General features: G+C 39.2%; 2 protein-coding genes across 6 annotated transcripts in view; one reads left to right on the top strand and one right to left on the bottom strand.

Annotated features, from left to right (window-relative positions):
* Positions 1-2062: 2062 nt before the first annotated feature.
* LOC105387865 (dynein axonemal intermediate chain 7) overlaps positions 2063-24241 on the bottom strand; it is a 38794-nt gene continuing 16615 nt past the window's right edge. Inside the window, exons 17-24 of the mRNA XM_048631992.1 lie at positions 11055-11211; positions 9426-9568; positions 8977-9052; positions 7850-8003; positions 6729-6874; positions 3715-3784; positions 3493-3594; positions 2063-2731 (exon numbers count right to left, since the gene is read on the bottom strand). Of these exons, the coding sequence (XP_048487949.1) occupies positions 2594-2731; positions 3493-3594; positions 3715-3784; positions 6729-6874; positions 7850-8003; positions 8977-9052; positions 9426-9568; positions 11055-11211 (986 nt within the window). The 3' untranslated portion in view covers positions 2063-2593. The remainder of the gene's footprint in view (positions 2732-3492; positions 3595-3714; positions 3785-6728; positions 6875-7849; positions 8004-8976; positions 9053-9425; positions 9569-11054; positions 11212-24241) is intronic.
* On the top strand, positions 13309-23983 carry LOC105387864 (toll-like receptor 6). Of its 5 annotated transcripts, none has more exons than XM_048631988.1 (11): positions 13309-13356; positions 14472-14594; positions 14912-15057; positions 15685-15778; positions 16054-16096; positions 16845-17022; positions 17523-18878; positions 19343-19476; positions 22343-22470; positions 22871-23009; positions 23420-23983. In XM_048631988.1, exons 2-11 carry the CDS (start codon positions 14575-14577, stop codon positions 23492-23494), a joined length of 2313 nt encoding a protein of 770 aa, XP_048487945.1. In that variant the 5' UTR covers positions 13309-13356; positions 14472-14574; the 3' UTR covers positions 23495-23983. The 5 variants fall into 5 exon arrangements, with proteins under 5 accessions (XP_048487945.1, XP_048487947.1, XP_048487946.1 ...); XM_048631990.1 differs by having other exon boundaries at positions 13338-13356; positions 14479-14594; XM_048631989.1 differs by lacking the exon at positions 13309-13356 and adding an exon at positions 13371-13385.

Here is a 24241-nt window from a genome sequence, read left to right as displayed (position 1 = left end):
GAGGCTGCAAGGCGCATCCAACTGGGTTGGGCTGCATTCGGGAAACTTCGTCACATATTCTCCTCGTCCATTCCTCAGAGCCCGAAGACAAAAGTCTTCAACCAGTGCGTCCTGCTAGTGATGACGTATGGTGCTGAGACGTGGACACTGACGGTAGGACTGGTCCACCGATTTAAAGTCGCTCAGCGTGCTATGGCACTCCATAGAAATCCCAAGCATAACTCTCTAGTTATGCTTGGGGTTTCTCTGATGGATCGTATCAGAAATGAGGTTATCCGTCAGAGGACTAAGGTTACCAACATAGCTGTCAAAATATGCAACCAGAAGTGGCAGTGGGCTGGTCAAATCTGCCGAAGAACCGATAACCGTTGGGGTAACACGAACAGGCAACCGCAGCGTGGGACACCCTCCTGCCCGCTGGACTGACGACCTTAGGCGGGTAGCCGGTAGTAGTTGGATGAGGAAGGCCGAGAACCGAGTGCTGTGGCGCTTATTGGGAGAGGCCTATGTCCAGTGGATGATTATTGGCTGATGATGATGATGAGAGAATTAACCATAATAGACATTGAATGCATAAAGTTAGCGTTATTAATGGTGTTTCATACTCAATACTAATTTCTTTGTATCAAAACTAATTTCGTTGGCGCAGAATGCCAAAGAAATCCAAAGAAATTATTGCCAACGAAATTAGAAATCATCACTTAAAATTTATTTTTGCAGAAAGCTGATGTACAATTGGAACCTCTTATTGACACGTGCATACTGTTTGAATAGACATACGTGGACAAAAATATGTATGCAACAAAAACAAATAATAGCATGAAAGTAACAATCGAAGAAATTAGGCACTTCCCTGACCAAAACCCGTTATGGCGCAAAAAAAAAATTTTTTCGTCATACTCCGTAAACTTACGCTCCTCTACTCCTGGTTGAAGATAGTGGGGGACTGAAGGGTGAGGGACGCATGGTGATTATGTCCGGTGATCGTTTAAGCGCAGAGTAGGAAGACGGTATCGTTACGCCAAAGAAGTTAGTTTTTTTTCTCGGACAAAATTGAATGCGTTATATTTTTGAAAACTAAACCTAAGAGTGAATAGAAACCTAATTTACAATTACCATAAGTATCTGTTATAATGATAACATATAAATCATAAGCTTATTTTACTTTAAAAAGTGAGTTTTTCTTGACCTAAAAATAAAATCAAGTGAAGGACGCGCCAAAGAACTTATGATATTGAGTTTTTAAAAATCATTGTCGCTTTCTTTATAAATTTATGCATTACATTACTAATGTATAAAAACGGTCACAAGATACATTATTGAAAAAAAAATACATCCTGGTATAAAACTATCAATTTCATGTATTTTATGGCTTGGACATACCTAAATCGCGTCATCTGAGAATCACCCTTATATTGTTGGATAGTGGTAAATAATTATGTACTTCAGTGAAACTTGGCCTAGTTTCACCATACTCTGTCTACTCTGTCAGTGGTGTTAATGGTCCATTAACACCACTGCTACATCATACACACACACACACACACTCACGCCTTGTACTAATGTACTCCCTTGCAGGGTAGGCATCATACCAAGGGATTAGTTAGTTGTTGACTTTTGACACATCTGTCAAGAATTTAAGATGGACATGGCGTACTTATAATTTTATTTTATATGACTCTTACAACGTAACAGGGGTGTTAATGATCTAAGAGAGTATAGTGAAACTAGGCCTTTGTTATCTAGATACTTAAACGAAACAAAAAGTACAACTGGATAATAATCTCTAGGTAAACACTAATACAGGGTGTTGCAAAAAGGGTATACTAAGCCGAAACTTACATTTAACCCTTTTTGCAACACCTGTATAATTAATTTAATAATTTAGGGATGTTGTTTCGAATATTAATTCTATTTACCTATTGTTATTTATTATGGTATGGCATTTTAATAAAATTTTATTTCAGTCTTTAGATCTTACTTTTATTTAACTTTGTCTCTGAGATTAAGTTTGAAGGTAAAAAAAAAACTTATTTCAGACTCGACACTTTCTTTAATCTTAATCGTAAATTTTACAAATACAAAAAATACTGCTTTGACAAAAAATCATTAATCAACATTAACTTGAATTCGTAAGTACCGACCACTGAAAAAATATGCCACAAAAAAGTAATAACTTAAACTAATTTTGATGTAGGTACATTCATTGTAATTCCACCATTCTGAAAACCCCTTGCAAACTGCCAGTTTCAATAACTCTATCTATCGATAACTGGTAGTTACTTTCATACGATTTTGACATAATCAAAAGTAACAATCTGTCAAAATCGTATGAAAGTAACTACCAGTTATAGATAGATAGAGTTATAGAAACTGGCAGTTAGTGTCGCCGCACACGGGCCACCGGCCACAGCCACAAACGCCGCCATGAGAAGCTTTTGTATGGGAACGATTTGAAGCGTGTGGCCGCCACCGGCGTCAACCGTGTGCGGCGAGTTCATATAAAATGTATGAAAATTAGAGGAAATATGCCAGTGGCGGCGTTTTGTGGTTGCGGCCGGTGGCCCGTGTGCGGGAGCCCTTAGACCGTCGTCTATGAGAAACTGCACAGTTTAACCTCCTGCAGCAGCTCAAAGACGGTTTCCACGAGCTTGTACTTCATGTTGTATGTGTGTCTGCGCGCGTCCGACGACCCGTACGACATGTTGAACGTGAACAGGTCCGGGTGGAACTGAGGGCAACGGAGAAGTCTTTATTACAGGGTGTTAACTATCTAGAAAGTCAGGGAAGCTCTAGGTGGTCAGGGAAAGTTAGTGAAATTGATGGGCCACCTGGAAAATCAGGGAAAAATAAATAAATAAATACCTATGTCACATAGGTATCTATTTATTATAGCCGTGTCTGGGATGTCCCCACATAGGCTATGTCTTAGCATCCCAGACACGGCCATCCAACCACTAAACTCAGAACCTGTGATATGGGTGTCGGACAGCTGATATATCTACCACAAATACCTACATATTGTTTATAAAATATCAACACCCAAGACCCGAGTATAAATATCTGTTTTTATTAAACAAATATCAGCCCCAGCCGGGTATCGAACCTGGGAGCGCGGTTTTGAAAAGATGGCTCAGGAGTTTCTTGCCTCCGTTCTTCTCCTTAGACAGAAAGAGCCCCCCCTTATCCGAACGGAGAGTAGTTTGTAAAAATTGACGTTCATCAGAAAATTTTATATTGTTACGATGAATAAAAATATTTGACTTTGACTTTGACCTTCAGCTCAGGGTCACTAACCACTAGTTACACCATTCGGTCGTCGTTCGTCGACGATAGGAGTAGCGATTGACCTCTTTTCGACTACTCTGTAAGTATAAGTGTGGCGAATCCTGGGCAGTCAGTAGTTAACTGACAGCTAATCTGACCACCACAGTGGTGCGGCCAGCTCTAAGTACCTATGTGTCACCTACACGCGAAGATCATGATACTAACCTGCATGCCCAGTATTGGTTCAGCTGAATATTCCGTGGACACTTCAGTACACTTCAGGAGCGTGGCCCGTTGAGTGCTCACGTTTATTAATTGGAATTTCCCCTGAAAATAATGTAAAACACCGCTTTAGGTAGGCAGATATAGTGAGTGGAAGGAATAACTATGCCCAGCAGTGAAGGATTGTTGGTTCATGATGATATACTTAGTTATCAAGTAATTTACCTGTCGCTTTTTATCCACGGCTTCTCTGATTTGCATCACAATGTTTCGGCTACCGGCGCCCACGTTCCATCTGAAAGGAACACGAAAAGCATTATGCCTATAACAAGTTAACGTAGCCACGGTAGGAGGTGATACAAATAGTCATTCCAAAGAGCGGTGGTAGCTCAGTCGGGTAAGCGCCCGCTTCTCACGCCAGAGATGCGGGTTCGAATCCCGGCGCTGACATGTACCAATGAGTTCTTTTCTGAATTTAAGTACAATGTATACCATCGCTCTTACGGTGAAGGAAAACATCGTGAGGAAACCTGCATATCTAGATTTAGCACATCTAGGTATGTGAACCCACCAACCCGCAGTGGACCAGCGTGGTGGGAAATGGTCCAAGCTTAGGAAGGCAGTTTAGACCTTGGGGATATGCACAAAGGTTCCATTCGAGAGAGCCAGGTGCAGGTACTGACACCCCCACAGAGAATAGTAGGTAAGGTCAACCGGGGCCAAGTCGCCTACGGGGCTAATGCCTCGAATCCATTTATCTTCTGAACCTCATACTTTAGAACTACTGGAGTCATCTGCTATCTATCTTTGGAACTCAAACTTTTACCACTGACCAATAGATGTCGTATCCGAAGCAATTTTCTTAAATAATTTGCCATTTTAATTTTTTCACCTCTTTTGGCCACCTCCGGTTTCCTGACACGTTTTTTTGAATCGTTCCTAATGTGTGTTTGTTTAAAAGAATCTATGTTTCCTAACTGTAAATACTGTTATTGTTTTGTTGCTTTACATTGCCACCAATTACGAACTTCTACGGGAAACGCACAACAAAAAAAAAACAAAATATTTAATACCAAAATTAATTAATCAAATTCCAACTGATATAAGAAATGGCATTAACAACATGAACTTAAAAGAAACTTTAAAAAAAACTTTTTTCTCATCAATAAAACATTAAACATACATATCATACAAGATTAAACATTGTTTTACATGCTAAAAATGTATCATCCTGTATCTTGGTTAACTTGTTGAGTTACTTTTATCATATCTCTTTGTGAGCCTTTATTGTATAATAAAAGATAGATAGCAACTGTACGCATACCAATGCTTTGCTCACCTCGCAATGACCAGAGAAATAAAGATTTTGCATGTACCCACGTAATAGTAATAAGCTTTTTATGTCTAGTAATTTTTGTTCGCAAGATAAAATTGAAATTAATTGTACCTACCTATTGATTGTAGCACTATATTTATGTATATATTTCAGTCGAGGAACCATAGTGCGCATATAAACCCTAACAGGTTTCTGACGCACTATTCATTTGTAACCTAAATGTATTTAATGTATTCTTAAATAAATAAATAAATAAATAAACATATTGTTTTGATTATTTGATTGAAATAACGTAAGATTCGGACACAATATGCAATTAAAAATGTATAGGTTGAGCTTTTTTTTTGGGGTAAATGCCCCTGGGCTGATGGGGTTATTGCCTCTATTGCGGCGCAATAGCCCCATTTCCAGAGGTTCTAAACATTTTATGTTATGATAAATGTATTTTATACACTCACGAGCAATGAAAAAGTTCCAGAGACATTAGCACCAAATTACTCCTAAACGAAAAATACTAGGTTAATGTCGCCTTCTGCAATATTGAAGAACATTTAACAGCGTATCAGAATTAACATTCTTAGATTGGTAATCCAACTAAACGTAAATAATTTGAATATGAATTAAACTAAATGTTTTAAAAAATTTGCGTCATTTGGTGTCGACATTATAAGGTTGTTAACACGGTATATAGAAAATAATCATATAATAAATAAAAAAATAGTCATATTAACTGAATGATCCCACTTGTTTTTAAAACTTTAAATAGTTTTTTAATGATTTAAATTCCGTCAGACTCTAAAAATGTATACTTACATACTATATTTGTATTTGTCATGTAAGTATTTATACTTTTTTAAGTCCAATAAACTATTCATAAATAAAATGTTGAGCACCCCTGGAATCTTGGATGGGGTAAATGCCACTACAAGAAATTAGGGTGTGTAGGCGCCATAGCCCCGAAAATTTTTGATCAACTAATTCTCCTTAACTAAGCGCAGTATTTAGTTTACAAGCTAATAATTAGCTACGTTAATAGTAAATCTATACATTATATCTACTTAAACTTGTAAAAAACTCTTCCAAGCACACAAAACTAGTGAAAGAGGCATTAGCCCCACTAGGGGTTATTGCGCCTAAAAATCCCATTTTTTGTAGAAACGTCGTTTACACGTAGAAGATATTTAAAATTCTACAAAATTGCATCAACATATGAAACTAGATAAAATTTCCTAATATGTATCACAAGTTATAGCTTTATAGGACGTATAGTCTGTTTGTTTTGTTCAAATGAATATGAAAGTCAAAGTATTGTGGCGCAATGGCCCCGGTTGACCTTATAGAATAGTATAGTATAGTATAGTCATTCCAAGCGACTTTTTTTCTAAATACGGGTAGCGTCGTAACTTAAATGCTATTGTAACTCAAGCTTAGTTCAAGTGATATGCTATTCACGCATACAATGACTATTACTACATTGACTACAACAACTCAACTACAACGACTATAACGAAAATCAACGACATTCGCTAACGTTGGACAATGTATCCTGTTTATAAAGCATTGTCCATGAAAGGGGGGACTTCAGGAGCTCATTCTTAACATCTTTGTTTGAAGACATTTTTAAATTCATGAAAAAAAATCAAGTCCTTGTAGCAAAAACTAACGTGACCAACAACGTTTCTATGGATAATCATAAACTGTACCTAACAAAAATTGTTCAGAATGACCTCTTGAGTCACCCGTTTTCGGCTTACTACTTATACCCTACGACTATGTGTGTTCCCCTGAGCCCTGGGTCATGACTCCTGACCTTAGTGCTAGTTTTTCAACGCTCAAGAAAAAGCAAGTCATTACCTAAACGTGAATTTGTACGTCGCGGAGACTGCACTAGCCCTCTGCTCACCTGCTCCACTGGAAGTTATACGCCCTGGACAGGAAGGCCATGGCGTGGTACGTGTGTCGCTCGAGCGCGGGCTGCTTGCGCGCGCCCTCCACGTGCGCGTGCGCGTCGCTGCCGGGGAACACGTCGCACGCCGCCAAGCGCATTATCTGTGTCAATTTAGCCATTGTAGTTGTAGTTATTGTAGTTTTCATCAATGTAGCTATTGACATGACACTGTAACTGTAGCAATGGCAGATTTTGTCGTTGTAGTAGGTATCACTTTAGTATTTGTCATTGTAGTAGTGCCGGTCGTAGTATTGGGAGCCAAAGTAGTAGTAATATGGGTCACATTCACATAGTAGTCACCGTAGGTACTAACTAAATGAGACAATATAGTCATTGTAGTTGTAGTTATTGACATCGTTACTGTAGTTATGGCAGTTTTAATCACAAAGGCCGGTCGGCAATCACAGAGAAAATCGAACGTTGACCTATGGTTCTACAACCAATCGCAATATCTGCCGCCGGCGCGGCGGCCTTTTAGGTTACTTTGCGAACGTGAGGGCACTATTTCTGTGCGCGTGTGACAGAGACAAAAAAAATGAGTAATGCCCGTTTTTCGCTGTGCTTAGCGACCATGCTTTAGTAAACTTCTGTAGGTAGTTAGTTACTAGTCTAGTCTGGGTGTAAGTTATACGCCCTGGACAGGAACGCCATGGCGTGGTACGTGTGTCGCTCGAGCGCGGGCTGCTTGCGCGCGCCCTCCACGTGCGCGTGTGCGTCGCTGCCGGGGAACACGTCGCACGCCGCCAAGCGCATGAGCTGTAGATATAGTCGTCATTGTAGTTGTAGTCAATGTAGTTATGACACCGGTATTGTAGTAAGTAACTACAACCTGTGGCAGTTTTATTAAGTCACTTGTAACTGGTGGCAGTTTTAGTCATTGTAGTAATAGTCATATTGTAGTATTAGTACCTAGTCGTAGTAGTAATAGAGGTCGTGGTAGTAGTATCACAGTAAAAAAGGAAGTACGCACTGCACTTGCGACACGACTTATATCTCTTAGACCTACTACACTACCACGTCGTATACCAGCATCATCATCATCATACTCTACACATCCAATAGCAAAACCACCTAACCTGAACCATCTTCTTCACCGTATACTTCTTGTTAAGATGCTCCTTCAACGCAGGCGTCGTCGCGTTGGTGATGGAGCGCAGTTTGACGTAGTTGCCGACGCACAGCCAGCTGATCGTCACCGACACGCCTGTGACTAGGACTATCACGCCGCTTCTGGAAGTTTCGTAATCACCATCATCATCACGACCCATCACGTCCTTACTGGGGCACGGGTCTCCTTCCAATGAAGGAAGGGTTTTAGGCCTTACCACGATGGCCTAGTGAGGGTTGGTGGACTTTTCGTAATGCTTCATTATTATCGGCCAATATTCAGGCCTAGATGGAAAAAAAGCCTCTAATAAAGAGGGCCTTTTTTTCAGCCCTCACTCGAGCAACCGCAAAGATCGACAAAAGCCTCTACTAAAGAGGGCCACAGTACTGTGTCATAATAAGATGCAGCCATTAGCTACAGGCAACCAGCCGTGAGTCTACTTACTTGTCAGTTTAGCCTATTGCAAGAACCACAGAAGTACCTAAATAAAATGGACACAATGACCCTACCTAGTTTAACGCAAGCTCTTGTTAAAGGTAATATACCCCACGAGCGTTGTGTGTTTTATTTTATTTTATTTTATCGTATTCGGAAAACTTACAGCTATCTTAAACTAGTTTACATTTATATGATGCATCTAAGAGCCATTTAATAGTTTTCGCATATGGTAGTAAATTATTACAAAAAGAAAAACAGTTATGGTAAGTCTAATTTACACATTTCGTAAAACTACGCAATTAGCAATTACAAGAATTAAATTACGCTAACAGTGAGAATAAGAACTTATATTGTTATTTTAATAAAGAATACTAAAGCTAATCGTTTGTCTGGGAACCAAAGTACTCCGATGCCAAATTTCTTTTCAACGATAATAAACTACAGTTAAAAAAGTCAATCTCATTTGCCATAGCATTGAACATACTGTCTACTCACCCGTACAAAGAAACTATTTTGCCTATAGTTAGTGTTAGCTTTAGGTACGTGTAGTTGAAAACCAGTTCGACTTGATCTTGTAGGTACCTTCATCTTAACACACTCGTGTGTATGTTGGTTTAGCGCTACGTCGACTTCTGAACTCTGAAGAAGAAAACTCACCCATTTGGATCAGGTTTGATGTCCCATCCTTGATATGGAAGGTTGCTGTATCTCAACGTAGCTAGTCCTATCGGCCCTGAAAAGATCATGAAAATGGTAAGAAAAGTTCGGCTAGAAGGTAGGTACCTACTTTCAATAATCTTTACTAGCTTTCGGTCATGTAAACGACGACATAGCTGCTACCTAAAAATGCTACTTATACTAACTAACTAGTTATTCCAATAATGAAATCGCGAAATCTGTGTTTTAATATATTTCGGATGAGTACGTTTAACTTTCCATATTGAACTAGTTAAGTACTCTATGAAATATATTTTTTTCCGTGATTTAAGAGCTGATAGATATGATAAAAGTTCCTCAGTATACAAGGTACTTCTCACCTGCCGTGATAAACTTTCACCCTATGTGTTACTTATTCTTATCCTACATAGCTACACAACATAACTCACACAATATCCCAGTCCTGAACTGTACAGTGAGTTTATCCTCATTATACTTGAAGTCGTTGACATAGTTGGTGGTCCACAGCCTCCGCGACTCCTGCCACTGGACCACGACCGGAGGCTCCAGCCACATCACGTCTTGAGGGAGACTGGAAGAAGGACCATTTGGACATACTTATAAGGGATAAAAGTATCTAGTTAGCTAAAGAAAAAAACAAGTTTCGCAGCGCGACTATACAGGGTGTCCCAAAAGTCAACGTCATCCCTTAAAGGGCTGATAGGTCAGCTCATGAGAGGCCAGAATATCACAATATGACCTTAGTAAAAACTCGATAATTTTCGAGATATTGACACTTTTATAAATTTGCTGAAAATCGACACCTTGGATCAGTTTTTTGCGTTTTTACATCGAGGTCGTTTTGTACTAAAATAGCAATAACTTTTTTGTTAATTGAAACAACAGCAACGTTTCATACCATTTTGGAAACTGCATTAAATGAGCAATCTTTTCAAATAAGGTGCCAGGTTTGCGTGCTATATTTTTTTTACAGTATGTAGAGTCAAAGTTGTTTATAAAAAAATACGATTACCTTTTATGACTTTGAAAACCGTGTTTTTTTAAACATACAGCATTACTCGATATTTTTTTTCACTGCGATCAATAGCAGGGCTATACAGGGTGATGCAACACCAAACAAATTCTAACAATATTGATTTTTGTACCGGCGGCACGCAAAAAACTGATCCAAGGTGTCGATTTTCAGCAAATTTATAAAAGTGTCAATATCTCGAAAATTATCGAGTTTTTACTAAGGTCATATTGTGATATTCTGGCCTCTCATGAGCTGACCTATCAGCCCTTTAAGGGATGACGTTGACTTTTGGGACAACCTGTATTTTGTTGAAATATAGACAGCATCATCTAAACTGCACATTTATACTGTATGGTATGCGTTGAAATGACGGACTCAACGCACTAGGAGGACACGATATGGGAAAGGGATCTGCGTTGAAAAACGACGGGTAACGCAGCGCTGACACACCGTCCGTTTGTCATAGTTTGTGCTTTAAAGCCGCTGCGCTGTTGCCATTGGACCACCTTCGGAATTTGACAAATATTTCTCAAGATGGCGACACTCACTCAATATGCACCAGCGCGAGCTTCTCGTACTCCGCCTCTATCTTCCTCATCTCTGCCTCGATCTCCTCGGGGGTCCTCGTGACGCCGGGCGGCGGGGGGAGGGGGCGCGGTACTGCACCAGTGTGTCTGTCACGGGCTAACGTGGCAATACGCTAGCGTTGTACGATACTACAGAAACATTGGAAAAAGAACAGCGCCAACGTTGTCACTTGTCACATGTCATACAAATAATTGCTATCGAATTACGCTAGCGATTTGAGTAGCAGCCCACTGCCAGTGCGTTCCCGAAATCCATCCTGGATTCAGTCAGATGGCGTCAGCAATATCTACGGGTGGGAGGCGCGCGTTTTAAAAGCAACCCCGATAAAATACTAAGTAACTTTTCCATTTACCTTTGGACGGTCCAGAGCCAGCCCTGCTGTTGCCATCGAACCACCACTGGAATTTGACTAATATCTGTCTAACATTCCTCAAGACTGGCGTCTCACACTCACTCAATATGCACGAGCGCGAGCTTCTCGTACTCCGCCTCTATCTTCCTCATCTCCGCCTCGATCTCCTCGGGCGTCCTCGTGACGCCGGGCGGCGGGGGGGAGGGGGCGCGGTACTGGACTTGGTACGACATCGGCTGCAGGCGTTTGGGTAGCGGCACTGGAGGGGAAAGGGAAACAAATTAAACCATTCTTTGGAATGAAACAATTGGAACCTTTCTTTGGAAGGTCTATGGGACTCCACTGCTGGACGTAGGCTATCAAAGCACACCACTGAAGTTGAACGATAGCTTTAAGCACCCAATTTTTCAGCCACCTTTTGCAAGTCGTAACCTCATCTAGCGCAAGTCACACTGACATAGTAAACTCCATCTGGCAAGCGAAAGAGGGGTGGTTAACAAGAACCACATGGCGTCGCACAGGATGTCTCATGCCATTATATGGGGATCTCAGGACCTGATGATGATGATAATGAAAACATGACGACCCTTTTGCAGTCTGGGCACTTGGTCACACGGAAGCGAAAGATTCATCGTCAATATACAGGGTGATTCTTTCGTAGTTGCATGTCCGGAAGTATGTTACCAAGCTCTTCATTCTGAATAACTTTTGTTGTAATGGGATATAACGAAATAAATGACGCTTCCTCATACAAAAATTGGTTGTTTACGTGACACTGTGTATGTAATATCCCAAGGTCATTGTATTTATTTTATTTATTTATTTTATTTTAGGAAAACTTACAGCACAATTTAAAGGTATAACAATAGAATGAGCAGTAAAAGGCCTTTTACAAGTTTCCACTGATAGAAATAACTTAATAATATTTACGCTAATACAAAGTAGCAAACTAAAGTAGGTGCATTAACATATTATCTACGCCTAATCAATCGTACTAAACTGTATATATGTAAAGCTACAAAGATGTTTAATAACAATTACACTGTGAAATTATATTATACATAAACTCTTAGACATCAAAAAAGGTACAACTTAGAATATTTCTCGCCTTATTAATGCTTGTATTAAATATATCAATGTCCAAATTATTCGATACGTGGTTAAAGTTGTTGCAAGCACGCCATAGATACGAATTCTGTCGGTAATTGGTAGACACCGTGGTGTTACTGAAAGTCGGATTGAAGCGACGGGAACGATTCGGAACATAAAATTTTAATTTTTCCAATAATTGAGGACAATCAATTTGGCTGGTGGCAATTCTTAGGAGGAATAATAAATCACAAATTTCACGCCGGTTTATTAATGGTAGAATGTGAAACTGGCGGCAACCTTCCTTATAGTTTTGTAAGGGATACCTAACACAATAACTTAAATACCTCATGAACCTTTTTTGTATACGTTCGATGCGATCAATGTATACCGTATATCTAGGGTTCCACACCTGTGATGCATACTCCAAGTTACTTCTGACATAGGTGCAGTACAAGATTTTAAAGGTTTTTGCCTGTTTGAAGTTAGTTGAAAGCCGCATTATAAATCCAAGAGCCTTGCTTGCTTTAGCCGTAATCGCATCAATGTGGGCATCAAACAACAGCTTCGAGTCATGGATTACACCAAGGTCTTTGATTTTACTGTCTCTTCCGATGGCATGCCCTTTTAAGAAGTAAGTTGTTAAAGTAGGTTGTCTTTTTCTAGTGAAGGTGATGGTAGAACATTTTGATGGATTTAAATCTAATTTATTGTCGTTACAGTATTTATCTAGGTTATTTAAGTCATTTTGTAATAATATAATATCATTTTCAGTAATAATAGGTTTAACAATTTTCATATCGTCTGCAAATATGTAAATACTAGAGTTACTAAAGCACGAATCAATGTCGGAAATAAACAATAAAAATAGCAAAGGCCCTAATATAGAGCCTTGTAACAAAAGTTGTTCAGAATGAAGGTCTCTGTAACATACTTCCGGATATGCCACCTACGAAAGACTCACCCTGTATTATAATTTAAAAACAGTAATAACAAACATTGATAAAGTTTAAAATATAAAATCTATCGAGATATTATGTGATTATACTTGAATAGATAAGTTCGTACGTAGGTGCTTATGAAGAAGATTATATATCAGTATAGGTAGAGGTAATAAGATACTCACCCATTATATAAACCTAAATATGTATGATTTTCTTTCTTAGAACACAAAACATATCGATAATGATAAACCTTTATCAGATAATAATGTGACAACATCGATAAAACAGGGATTTGAAATCAGTATATCAGTATTATTTCTAGCTGAATCATATAACACGCGTTTCAGACAAAAAAATGCTGTAATTTTGACGTAAATTCTTTGTTTGTGTGTTTAAATTGGTATTTACAACCTAAGGATAACCTAGGATAACTGATAACAGTGCGAAATCAAAATACGACCTACTGTTTAACTCCATTGGGGATAACAGATTGGTCTTATATGAATGGTGTGTGTGAACTTTCATAGATCTGTGTCTGTGACATTGTCGTATAAAATCAGTTAATAATAATCAATCTGTCGCATATAGATAATATCTAAAATATGGTCAGACTGTATGTATAATTTTATGAAGGTACCTACATTATGCCAGTTGAATAAGTATAGTAGCAGTTAAATTAAGAATACAGGGTAGAAATTTATCAGTATAGTAACTATTGTAAACACTTCCCATCTGCAAGTATGCGACATACGTACTTACTGAGTTATTTTACCATAATAGCAACTGTGACTTGACTTTGACTTTGAAATACTCAGTTATCTGCCTACTCAAGTGAAATGTAGATATTTATACTTACCTACCTAGATAATCTATAGAACTTCCGTCATTTTTATACGTATTGGTCCAGCAATGTTCAGTTTATTTTGTAGGATTCATAGACATCACTGTTAAACCGTATTGAACATATCAATCCGGCTCGAAGGACCATGAAAAGGCTCAGTAAAGTGAGGTAAAGTTTTCACAGTCACCTGGATCGTTGGTAGACGCAATGTTAATAAAATTAGTAGTAGTAGTAAGGAAAGCACAAAATACGGGTTTATAGTGAAATCTATTGATACATATTATATATTATGTAATAACTGAAAGTTAGTATAATATACGGTATTTCAGGTACATTGACCTACCGACGGCTAGTAAGTACCTATTACCTATTGATAAAGTTCCACTCTGTATAATCTTAATGTGCCTTCTTTTTAATTGATTACAAAATAATGGCTATCTATAATTAACTTTATTGATTAATAAATGGCGGATAATTATCAGTCGCAAATTCGCAATCCAACCGAATTTGAAGGTGTTTTATAGGAAGTGCTACTTTTAATATTTTTTTAATACTGTGACAAAAAGATTCTTGGATCGTTTATTTAGTTACTCGTGAGTAGCGATTAGTAACTTCTTAAAATGGCGCCTTAATTAATTGGGATAGTTTTTAGTCTATGGTTTTGGTGACAATGACAAAGGAAGCGCACGCTACAGCCCAGAAATTCCGTAAAAAACGCTTGGACAAAGACACCTGAGTCATCTTCAGAATGCTGCTAATACTACTTATGTAAGTACTAACGTTATTAAATGCCTACCTACGTATACCACTTCATACCAGCCTGCCCCGTGTACAGTTACCTACCTAAAAAAGCCAGCTGAAAAATTGTCTTCAGCATAATAATATGGTGAAATGGTCTTTGGTCTTTTTGACGCTCTGGACAGGGACAGAGAAAAGTATAGAAAACATAATTATTCATTTTATGACGTGCCAGCAGACGCAATAGCATTTTGATGAGGCATATAATTAAGTATAAATAAATATACTTATAACATATTTTTATGAAAAAAGGCGGAAGAATAACAAAAGGTCTATTTAATTTCCAGGCTTCTCTCGGCCCAGCCAGCCTTCCCTAGTGGGGGCTTACACCTAGGGGGGGTGGTGAAACACGTGGACCAGGACTGCCTGACAGGATCTATGACGGACGTACAGTCCTGGGTCGGTCCTGACGGTCACCTGTTGATGGACGTCGGTATGTCGATTTTTATTTTAAGATTTGGTTCGCTGTACTCCCTACTAGATGGCGTTGCTAGCCTTGGTTTACTTCGCGGTGTGTTTAGGATGCCCTCCGGCTAGATGGAGAGAAGACTAGTTTGCGAAAGGTAATGATTGGATGCGGAAAGCTATTTATAAATCGCATGGCATGCTTTGGGATAGGCCTACGTCCAGCAGTGGACTGCTTATAGGCTGATGATGATGATATTTAGTTGTGAGGAACGATGACTGAAATGCAGTAATGGTCATCTGTTCCATAAAATTGTTCATGTTGGTATGCAATGATATTTTAATAAGAAAAGAGGAAGATACAGTGTTGCCATCCCAAATTTGAAACGTGCGTGAAAGTCTATTGACTAAGGCCCGGGTCTCCTATTTACGCCGTTGGTCGCGCCCAGCGTCACGCCGTAGGCCGCGTCACGATGCTCACTATAGAAATGTACTGATGCGGTCTCCCTCACACGCCGACTTTGGCGCGTAGACGTAGTGAGAATCGTGACGCGGCCTACGGCGTGATGCTGGACGCGACCTACGGCGCGTAATAGGAGACCCGGGCCTTACACAAGGTTAGCAATTTTACAAATACCTATTGTTTTATTTCCAGATCTTTTCAAAAATGGCATCGACCTAGCTGGACTCTCGGATCCAGATGTAAAACTTCGGTTTTTTCTTCAAGAGAACCCTAATCATACGTTCAGGTTAGAAGATTTTACTAACGTTGGTATTTTTATTTATACTTAAGTATTTCTATAAAAAATATACCTACTTACTTTAACACTTTCTAAGTAACATAAAAATCTATCCAATCTGTCCTAATTTCATTAACCGACTCCAAAAAAAAGGAGTTTCTCAAATTCGTCTGTAACTAGGTACAGGTCTATGTATTTTTTAAAATGTACCTACGCTTTTGAAGTTCACAATTCGTCTGTATGTAATTTTTAAATGTATTTTAATATAATGTGTTTTATATCAGGTACATCAGCATGGCGAGATGCAAACTTAGGTCGGTGCCTTATGTAAGTACGTACCACTGCTTCCATTCAAAAATTATCCTCTTACACAAACACTAGAACTAGGCTGGCGTTTCGACCTTGGCCGATGAAAGCAATGGCCAGACCCCTTAGCATTTTCACCGTGAACGTGAAGTAAAATTACCCGATGAATTTTGTAGGATAATTTTTGTTCTGCTACCGACCGCCAGGGGCGCTGTTCATATTTTCATACAAAATTACTCGATGAATTCTACTTCACGTTCACGATGAAAATTCATGCTAATGGGTCAGCTACCGTTCCACTACTGATTCATCAGCAACAATCCATAAGCAGCGACGCAAACGTCGTCAAACATCTGGCAGATCCACACAAGTTACGTCAGATTTAACAAGCGAGCTACGCATCAGGATTGTTAATAGCTAATGTTCGGCGGCTGTAGGTAACACCACAGCTCCAGTGTTTGTTAATTTTATTATATCACGTAGACACGCTAAAGAAGAAGTCCATAATACACTCACGGGCAATGAAAAGGTTCCACTGACAAAAGCACCAAATTACTCCCAAACGGAAAAGGCTACCTCTGCAACATTGAAGTACATTTAACAGACCATCAGGATAGTTACTACCAACTAAAAACTGTAATATTTTGTTTAAAATTTAAATTGAATGTTTAGAAAAATTGGGGTCGTTTGGTGTTGGCATTTTGTGAGTGGAACTTTTTCATTGCCCGTGAGTGTAATATGTATCGTTTATATGAATATCTGATTTCAGTTGTATGGAAACTGCAGCAGAGTGACTGGCACTCTGCAGTACCTGTCTCTGTACGGGAACCACTTCGATAGCGACGATGACGGCGAAGAGCTCAGGGTCACGATCACGAGCGAGGTCATCCACAATGGCACTCTCCAGAAACATTCCGTTGTCAATACGACAAAACCAGATCCCAACAGTGAGCCTTTTTTTGTAATTTTTTTATAGAGGTTGTTGCAAAAACGGTACCTATACGAAGCCGAAAGCTACATCTGCACATGTAGCTTTCGGCTTAGTATACCGTTTACAAAAAGTCATTCTGCATAGTAAAAAGTCACGTGACCAACATAGTTTCTATGGAAAATTTAGGTTTCGGCTTACTATACCCTTTTTGCAACACCCTGTATAGGCTACTTGTTTTCCCACTGCTGGGCAAAGACCTATTTATCTTCCGTGAGTCTGCAGCTGAAAATATTATACTTATGAATGTAATGTTTTTATACTAAAACCTAAACTAAAAAATTTCATTCCGAAATTGATCGAGGCCTGTCTAGACTAAGCTAGGACATTCAGCAACACCTAAAATACCAACTAACAGAATCTCATAACTTAAGGCTTTAGTCTTCTTAAATGCATGAAAACGAATTGTATTTTTTTTACAATGAGTACTAACCTATTTAAAACATCTCTATTTTTCAGAAGTTCCCCATTGGTATAGTGGCTTCGAGACGGCTAACCTCACCGGCCTTTTGGAGCTCGACCTACGGGCATGCTCCATCCGGTACATAAAAAATGATACCTTCTCCAGAATGGTCAGCCTGCGCGCCTTGTATCTGTCAGAAAACCGAATCCATAAAATTGAGCCGTCCGCATTCCAAGGAATGCTGAGACTCGTCCATTTGGACCTGAGCAGAAATGCGGCATCGACTGCTATAACTTGGGGTCTGAACGTCTTCACAGGACTTGCTAGCCTTCTATCTCTAGACCTTTCGTTTGCAGACCTGTCACAAGATCTAGCGTTTGCAGACATGTCAGGTCAGACAATGATGCTCGGCCACGTTAAGCCTAGAATCTTTGGGTCTAGATTGAAAACGCTATCCATATGCAACACCCACCTACGCAGTATACAAGGGCTCACAGAAGTATTCGGAGAGTTGGAAAACCTGGATGTGTCTGGTAACGTAGGCATCCTCGATGATGTAGACTCTCTGACAAAAGCACAGAAGTCACTGAAGGTTGTTTACGCTAACGACGTCGGACTGCATTCACTTGATGTTTTCGTTAACTTTACCAGTCTAGTAATCGTCAAGGCGACAAAGAATTACGTCGAGGACATCGGAAATGAAACGGCGATGTCTTTCCGGAATCTGAAAGTGTTGGACCTAGATCATAATCGCATGAAAGGTTGGACTCAAAGCACATTCTCCCTGATGCCAAATTTGGATGTTCTTTTGCTGAAAAGTAACCAAGTCACCATGATCCAGGAAGAGATGTTGCAAGATATTGCCAATGTCTCTTACATTGGAATTAAAGACAACTTCGTTATATGCAGCTGTTCCGTCCGGGACTTCCTGGATATTGCAATAAGGAATGACGTGGAAAAAAAATTCCATTCTAAACCGTTATTTCCAACCATTTATACTTCGCAGGAGTTCCACAGAGCTTACGATGAATACTCCAGACTGGTTCATAATCGAAAACCTTTGAAAATCGAATGCGACAACGAACCTTGTGAGATTAAAGAGCCAAGTATCGATGGCAAGTTTGTGATTCTCGATTATGAGAATGAATCTACTGATTACCAATGTTATTCGCTGGCGGATTACAGGCAAATCCCGTTTTTGATGAACACTCCATGTTCGCACCACAGGGGTGGTGATTATCTAGATACGATTGAAGATACTTCACAGTTGGTTGTTCTCATGGTGTGTCTAGCTCTTTTGGCTGCGACAATTGGGATTGCTGTGATATTTAGGAAGAGGATCATATATTTCTGCGTAACTGTCAAGAATTCAGCATTATTAAGCTCTATGACCACTGCTAACGGTTTCCAAGGTTAGTAGACTATTTGAAATACTTTTTTATACGACGAACAAATGTAGCAACTACCTCTTCAACTGCTGGACATAGTGAACTGTCCCAAAGAGCGTCACAACTTATAACTGATGCTGACTGAAACCACCAATACAGCGGACTGCAGGGTCTTTGTTTTTCTTCTGTGTCTGTCCCCAAGTCCCAAACGATCGTTCTATTAGCATGCAGACTTGAGAATCATTATATGTCAAGCCATTTATAATTGGTGGGCCAGTCCAGCCATTACTGTCTCCTTTTCTGTACCATACGTCATCGTTATCATCATCACCACCCCCGCACTGACCAACTAGTCTTTGTAATTCCAGAATCTTCCACGTACCACTACAACATGTAGAACGCCCTGAACCACTCTTGCATGATTCCAGAATCTTCCACGTATAGCTACGACGTGTAAAAAGCACTGAAACACTCTTACATCATTCCAGAATCCTCCACGTACCACTACGACGTGTTCGTCTCGTACTGCAACGAGGACCGGCCCTGGGTGCTGGACCACCTGCTGCCGCACGTGGAGAAGCACTGCAACGTCAGCGTGTGTCTGCACGAGAGGGACTTCCTGGTAGGTCATCATTAACTGCCAGTTTCAATAACTCTACCTATCGATAGCTGACAGTTACTTTCAAACGATTTTGACAGAATGCTACTTTTTATGTGTCGTATGATAGTAACTGTCAGGTATCGATAGATAGAGTATTGAAACTGGCAGTAACAGCATGAAAGGAGGGTCCGCGAGTGACGTATGAATTGTTCTTCACATAATATATTGCTAAGGCGCACCCTGCCCAGGCAGCTTAAGTTATGATGCTATTCTTACTGGATAATCTTTTTTCGCCACGGTGACAAATCGTAGTCCATCTTAAAAGAGTGTTTGTCACCGCCACGAAGATCATAATTAGCCCGTAAGCGACCACTGCCAGATATAGTGTCGCCACAACACTCCGTCCTCGGCCTTCCTCATCAAGAATGATGCCTTTAAGGAAATATTTCAAGGTTTGTCTCAAGAATTTGAAAACGTGTTCACTATGAAAGAAGTAGATGTTAATTGTAAACTAAGTCTTAATGACTGGGCAACATCGGGAATTTATAAGAGCAGACGTAAATTATATGATCTCTATGAACAGCGTACATTTACTCATGACGATAACTTTAGAGATTATGTAAAGAAATATACAAAGATATTCAAAGCCGTTTGCCACCAAGCTAAATCAGATTATATAAATAGAAAGATTAAAAACTCTAATAACAAGATTAAAACCGTATGGAATATCATTAATACTGAAACCGGGAAGAATAAACCACGTGATTTAAATTTTGAACTTAAAATTAATGATAAAATTGTTTCATCTAGTGAAGAAGTGGCTTCCGTCTTTGAAGATTTTTTCCGTAGTATACCGATAGCTACAACTGAGAACCTTGATTCATCTTGCGCTGAAGCTGAACGTTTGCTAAGAGGGAATGCACCGCCTTGCGATCTCGACTTTCAATTTCATGGTATAAATACACAGACCATACTTAACTAATTACCACTTATAATGAATTAAATTTAAAAATGACAGAAGATTTATGGGGCATGTCCGTTAAAGTTATTAGTCATGTTATTGATATCCTAGCACCCCACTTGGCTAATCTTTTTAACAGATGCATTGAGGTCGGTGTATTCCCCGATTTGATGAAACTTAGTAAACTAATACCGCTTTTTAAATCTGGTGAGAAAAATGATCCCAATAATTTTAGGCCTGTATCAGTTTTGCCAGTACTGAGTAAAATATTTGAAAAAATTATGCTGCATCAAATGCTTTCGCACTTTAGTATTCACGGCCTTCTCCATAACCAACAGTTCGGTTTCACCAAAGGTCGATCTACAACTGACGCTGGTGTCGCGTTGGTCAAACACATATTTAGTGCTTGGGAGGAACGTCTTGATGCTGTGGGTGTATTTTGCGATCTATCGAAAGCATTTGATTGTGTGGATCATGCCACTCTACTTATGAAACTTAAATATTATGGGCTAACTGGCAAAGCTCTTACATTATTGGAATCATACTTGAGCAACAGAACTCAACTAGTTGACATAAATGGAGTGCGTTCGGCTGGCTGTCCTGTCAGTATGGGTGTTCCCCTAGGCTCGATTTTAGGACCATTCTTGTTTCTTGTATATGTTAACGATTTACCGTTTTTGGTAGATAAATTATGTGAGATAGTACTGTTTGCTGATGATACTTCACTTATATTTAAGTTGAAGCGACAAGAAGTCAATTTTGACAATGCAAACAGTACTCTTTCCATAGTTGCTAATTGGTTCACTGTTAATAATTTAGCTCTTAACTCCAAGAAAACAAAATGTATTAAATTCACTTTGCCTAATGTAAGACAAGTAGAGACATATTTGACATTGAATAACGATAAGCTAGAGTTAGTAAATGAAACGGTATTCCTGGGTATTACAATTGACTCAAAGTTGCAATGGGGACCCCATATTGAGAGGATAGCCGGTAGATTGAGTTCTGCAGCTTATGCGGTTAGAACCATTAGACAGTTAACAGATGTAGATACAGCCAGGCTTGTGTATTTTAGTTATTTTCATAGTGTTATGTCTTACGGAATTCTATTGTGGGGACGAGCGGCTGACATTAATCAAATCTTTGTTCTGCAAAAACGAGCAATTCGAGCCATATATGTATTAGGGTCTAGAATTTCATTAAGAGATACGTTTAAGGAAATAGGTATACTAACTGTTCCATGCCAATATATCTATGAAAATATTATGTATGTTCGTAAAAACTTAAATTCATTTAGTAAAGTAGGAGCCACTCACGGTATTGAGACCAGAAACAAAAAAAAGTTGCTTTTCCCCACACTCAGACTTTCGAAAACAAACACATCATTCATGGGGAACTGTATACGTTTTTATAATAAATTATCAAATGAAGCAATAAACCTTACTGAGCAAAAATTTAAGAATTATGTTAAAGCTACATTATGTAGTAAAGCTTACTATAGTATAAATGATTATTTAAACGACAAAAACGCTTGGTCTTGTCCACCTCAGCTAAGGCTATTGAAAAAATGAAATGGATATAGGTACTTAAGTAAAATTGTAGGTACTAGATATAAGTAAAAATTGTAATAGATTATAAGGAAAAAGTTGAAAAGATGCTCGAGGAGTTTCTTTCGCCATTTCTTTCCTTCTCAATGACGGGGCCTTTGTGAAATGGTGGTAGATGACTATCGACAAATAATTGTAAAATTTTACGTCGATTAAACCATTTGAATTTGAATTTGAAAAAGACACTACTGGAATAAGGCCTATGTCCAGCAGCAAACGATTGCTAACTGATGATGAGGTAATAATAGCCTGAGATTTCCCTTTATCCAGCGATTGTAAAACAGAGGGTGAGTGTCAAAAAGGAATGTTCGTGTTTCAGGTGGGCCTGTCAATTTTGGAGAACATAGTGTCGTGCATGGACCGCTCCAAGTCCATCCTGCTGGTCATCTCCCAGAGGTTCCTTCTGTCGCAGTGGTGCCAGTTCGAAATGCATTTGGCACAGCACAGGTAACATATTCCTCACTTTCGCATTTAGCAGCGTTTACATGATAACAGTGCATAGGGATCGATAGCCTTTGTTAATGATTTAAGCATTAAGTTCACCCGATTTTATCCCTATGATCACAACTGCACTTACTTTTAGAAGTAAGACTCTTGTACTCACGTGATAAGTTGCTGCGAGCCGTATCGCTGACTGAGCCTATCTATAATCTGGGTGTGCAGGATTCCTCACGATTTCTTCCTTCACCGTAAGATCCAAGGTATGTGTGTATAAAACCCAGCCCTGACATGTAAGAACGAGACCAAAAACTTTGAGGGTTATTTTATCTGAAACTGAAACACAATACGCTACAAAACCATCAACTGCTATTATAGTTTTAACCCGAAATCTCCAAATAACTTCCAGACTCTTGGAGACTCGTCGTGAGGACCTGATCCTGGTGCTTCTGGAGGACATCCCGCGGCCGATGAGACCCAACACCCTGCACTACCTCATGCTGACCAAGACCTACGTGCTCTGGCCCAAGGAGAAGGCGGAGCGACGGGTGAGTTGTTTGTTCCATTTGCTTAAGGTTCACTCGGCAGGGAATCTTTAGTCAACATCTATCTATCTGATTGGCTATTGCTTTCAAAATGGTGAAAGACCCTGGTTTTGCTAGTGTTGGTCTCTTAGTTATAGAAAGTTATAGAAAAGGGGAGGGCAACCAGTGCCCATTCGCCACTGCGACCTAAAAGATCTATTGATCTACCTATTGATGATTACTGTTGGTCTCTTATTTATATACGGCATAAGAAAATGTACTTAGGTGCAGGTGACCACTTCCTAAAAGGTATATTTCCCATTGCAGTTTTGTAAGATTGTCCTTCTGGCTAATTGACCTTTTGGAAATAAAAGGCAAGATCTTTGATAATTATAATCTTACTAGTAAATAAATTACCTATTTCATGGTTTCAGGTATTCTGGCGACGGCTTCAGAAGTGCATCGTTTTGCAGAAGTTGAGGAAAAATGAAACGGAGTCTTTGGCATAATTTTATTAACTTTCTTGTGAGTGTAAAACAGTGTGTAAGTACTATACTAGAGCCACTAAAATTGGGCCAACCATCTCATCAGACCTCTCGTTCATACTTTATGTCCACGTTCCGAGAGGTCTGATAAGATGGTAAGTAGGTACGCACGTTTGTAACGGCTCAAGTATAGGTTTTGCAAGCTAGACATTTCAGTAGCGTTTTTACTTGCGGAAATTATTATTAATTCATTAAACAACACGCGCTGATAAAGATACTATAATTTAAATGGCGGCGCTTATATAAGTGAGAGTAGAACAGGGCTACTGAGTGATTTTCATATTGTTATTAGAGATAAAACATAGAACCCTAAAGGTTTTTAAGTTATAGGAAGAGATTTCTTTAAGCAATGAGCCATAAGTCAATCGTTTTGTAATAATTGTTTAATGTTTAATAGGTATGTACCCAGGATTCTGTGCAAAGTATTGTAAATAAAATATGTAAGACTTTTAATTTTGAATTTCTTTTATATTTTATATTTCTATCTATTCTACTATAATTTATTATTCCCAACGACATTGTAAAAGCAAAAGTTTGTGAGTCAGTCTTGCATGTGCAGTCGGGACTTGCATGTCTTATTTCCCACAGGTAGCCATTATCCAGACATTGTGAAACAGGCCCTTAAATAGTTATTTCCCAATACTTATACGTGGTGATGACGCACAAAGCCGACCCTAAATAAGGAAAAGGCTAGGAAGGAGAAGAAGAAGA

This window comes from Plutella xylostella, chromosome 30 (assembly GCF_932276165.1).
Source record: "Plutella xylostella chromosome 30, ilPluXylo3.1, whole genome shotgun sequence".
NCBI lineage: Eukaryota > Metazoa > Arthropoda > Insecta > Lepidoptera > Plutellidae > Plutella > Plutella xylostella.
The sequence above is the reverse complement of the archived record's forward strand: the minus strand, read 5'-3'. Positions and strand labels throughout refer to the sequence as shown.

Bases quoted from the DNA above. Each gene is read 5' to 3' on its own strand.
- LOC105387864 (XM_048631988.1), top strand. From the start codon at position 14,575: ATGCTGCTAATACTACTTAT. The intron at 19,477-22,342 runs GTAGGTCATCAT...TTCGTGTTTCAG, and splicing joins TGCACGAGAGGGACTTCCTG to GTGGGCCTGTCAATTTTGGA. The intron at 23,010-23,419 runs GTGAGTTGTTTG...TCATGGTTTCAG, and splicing joins AGGAGAAGGCGGAGCGACGG to GTATTCTGGCGACGGCTTCA.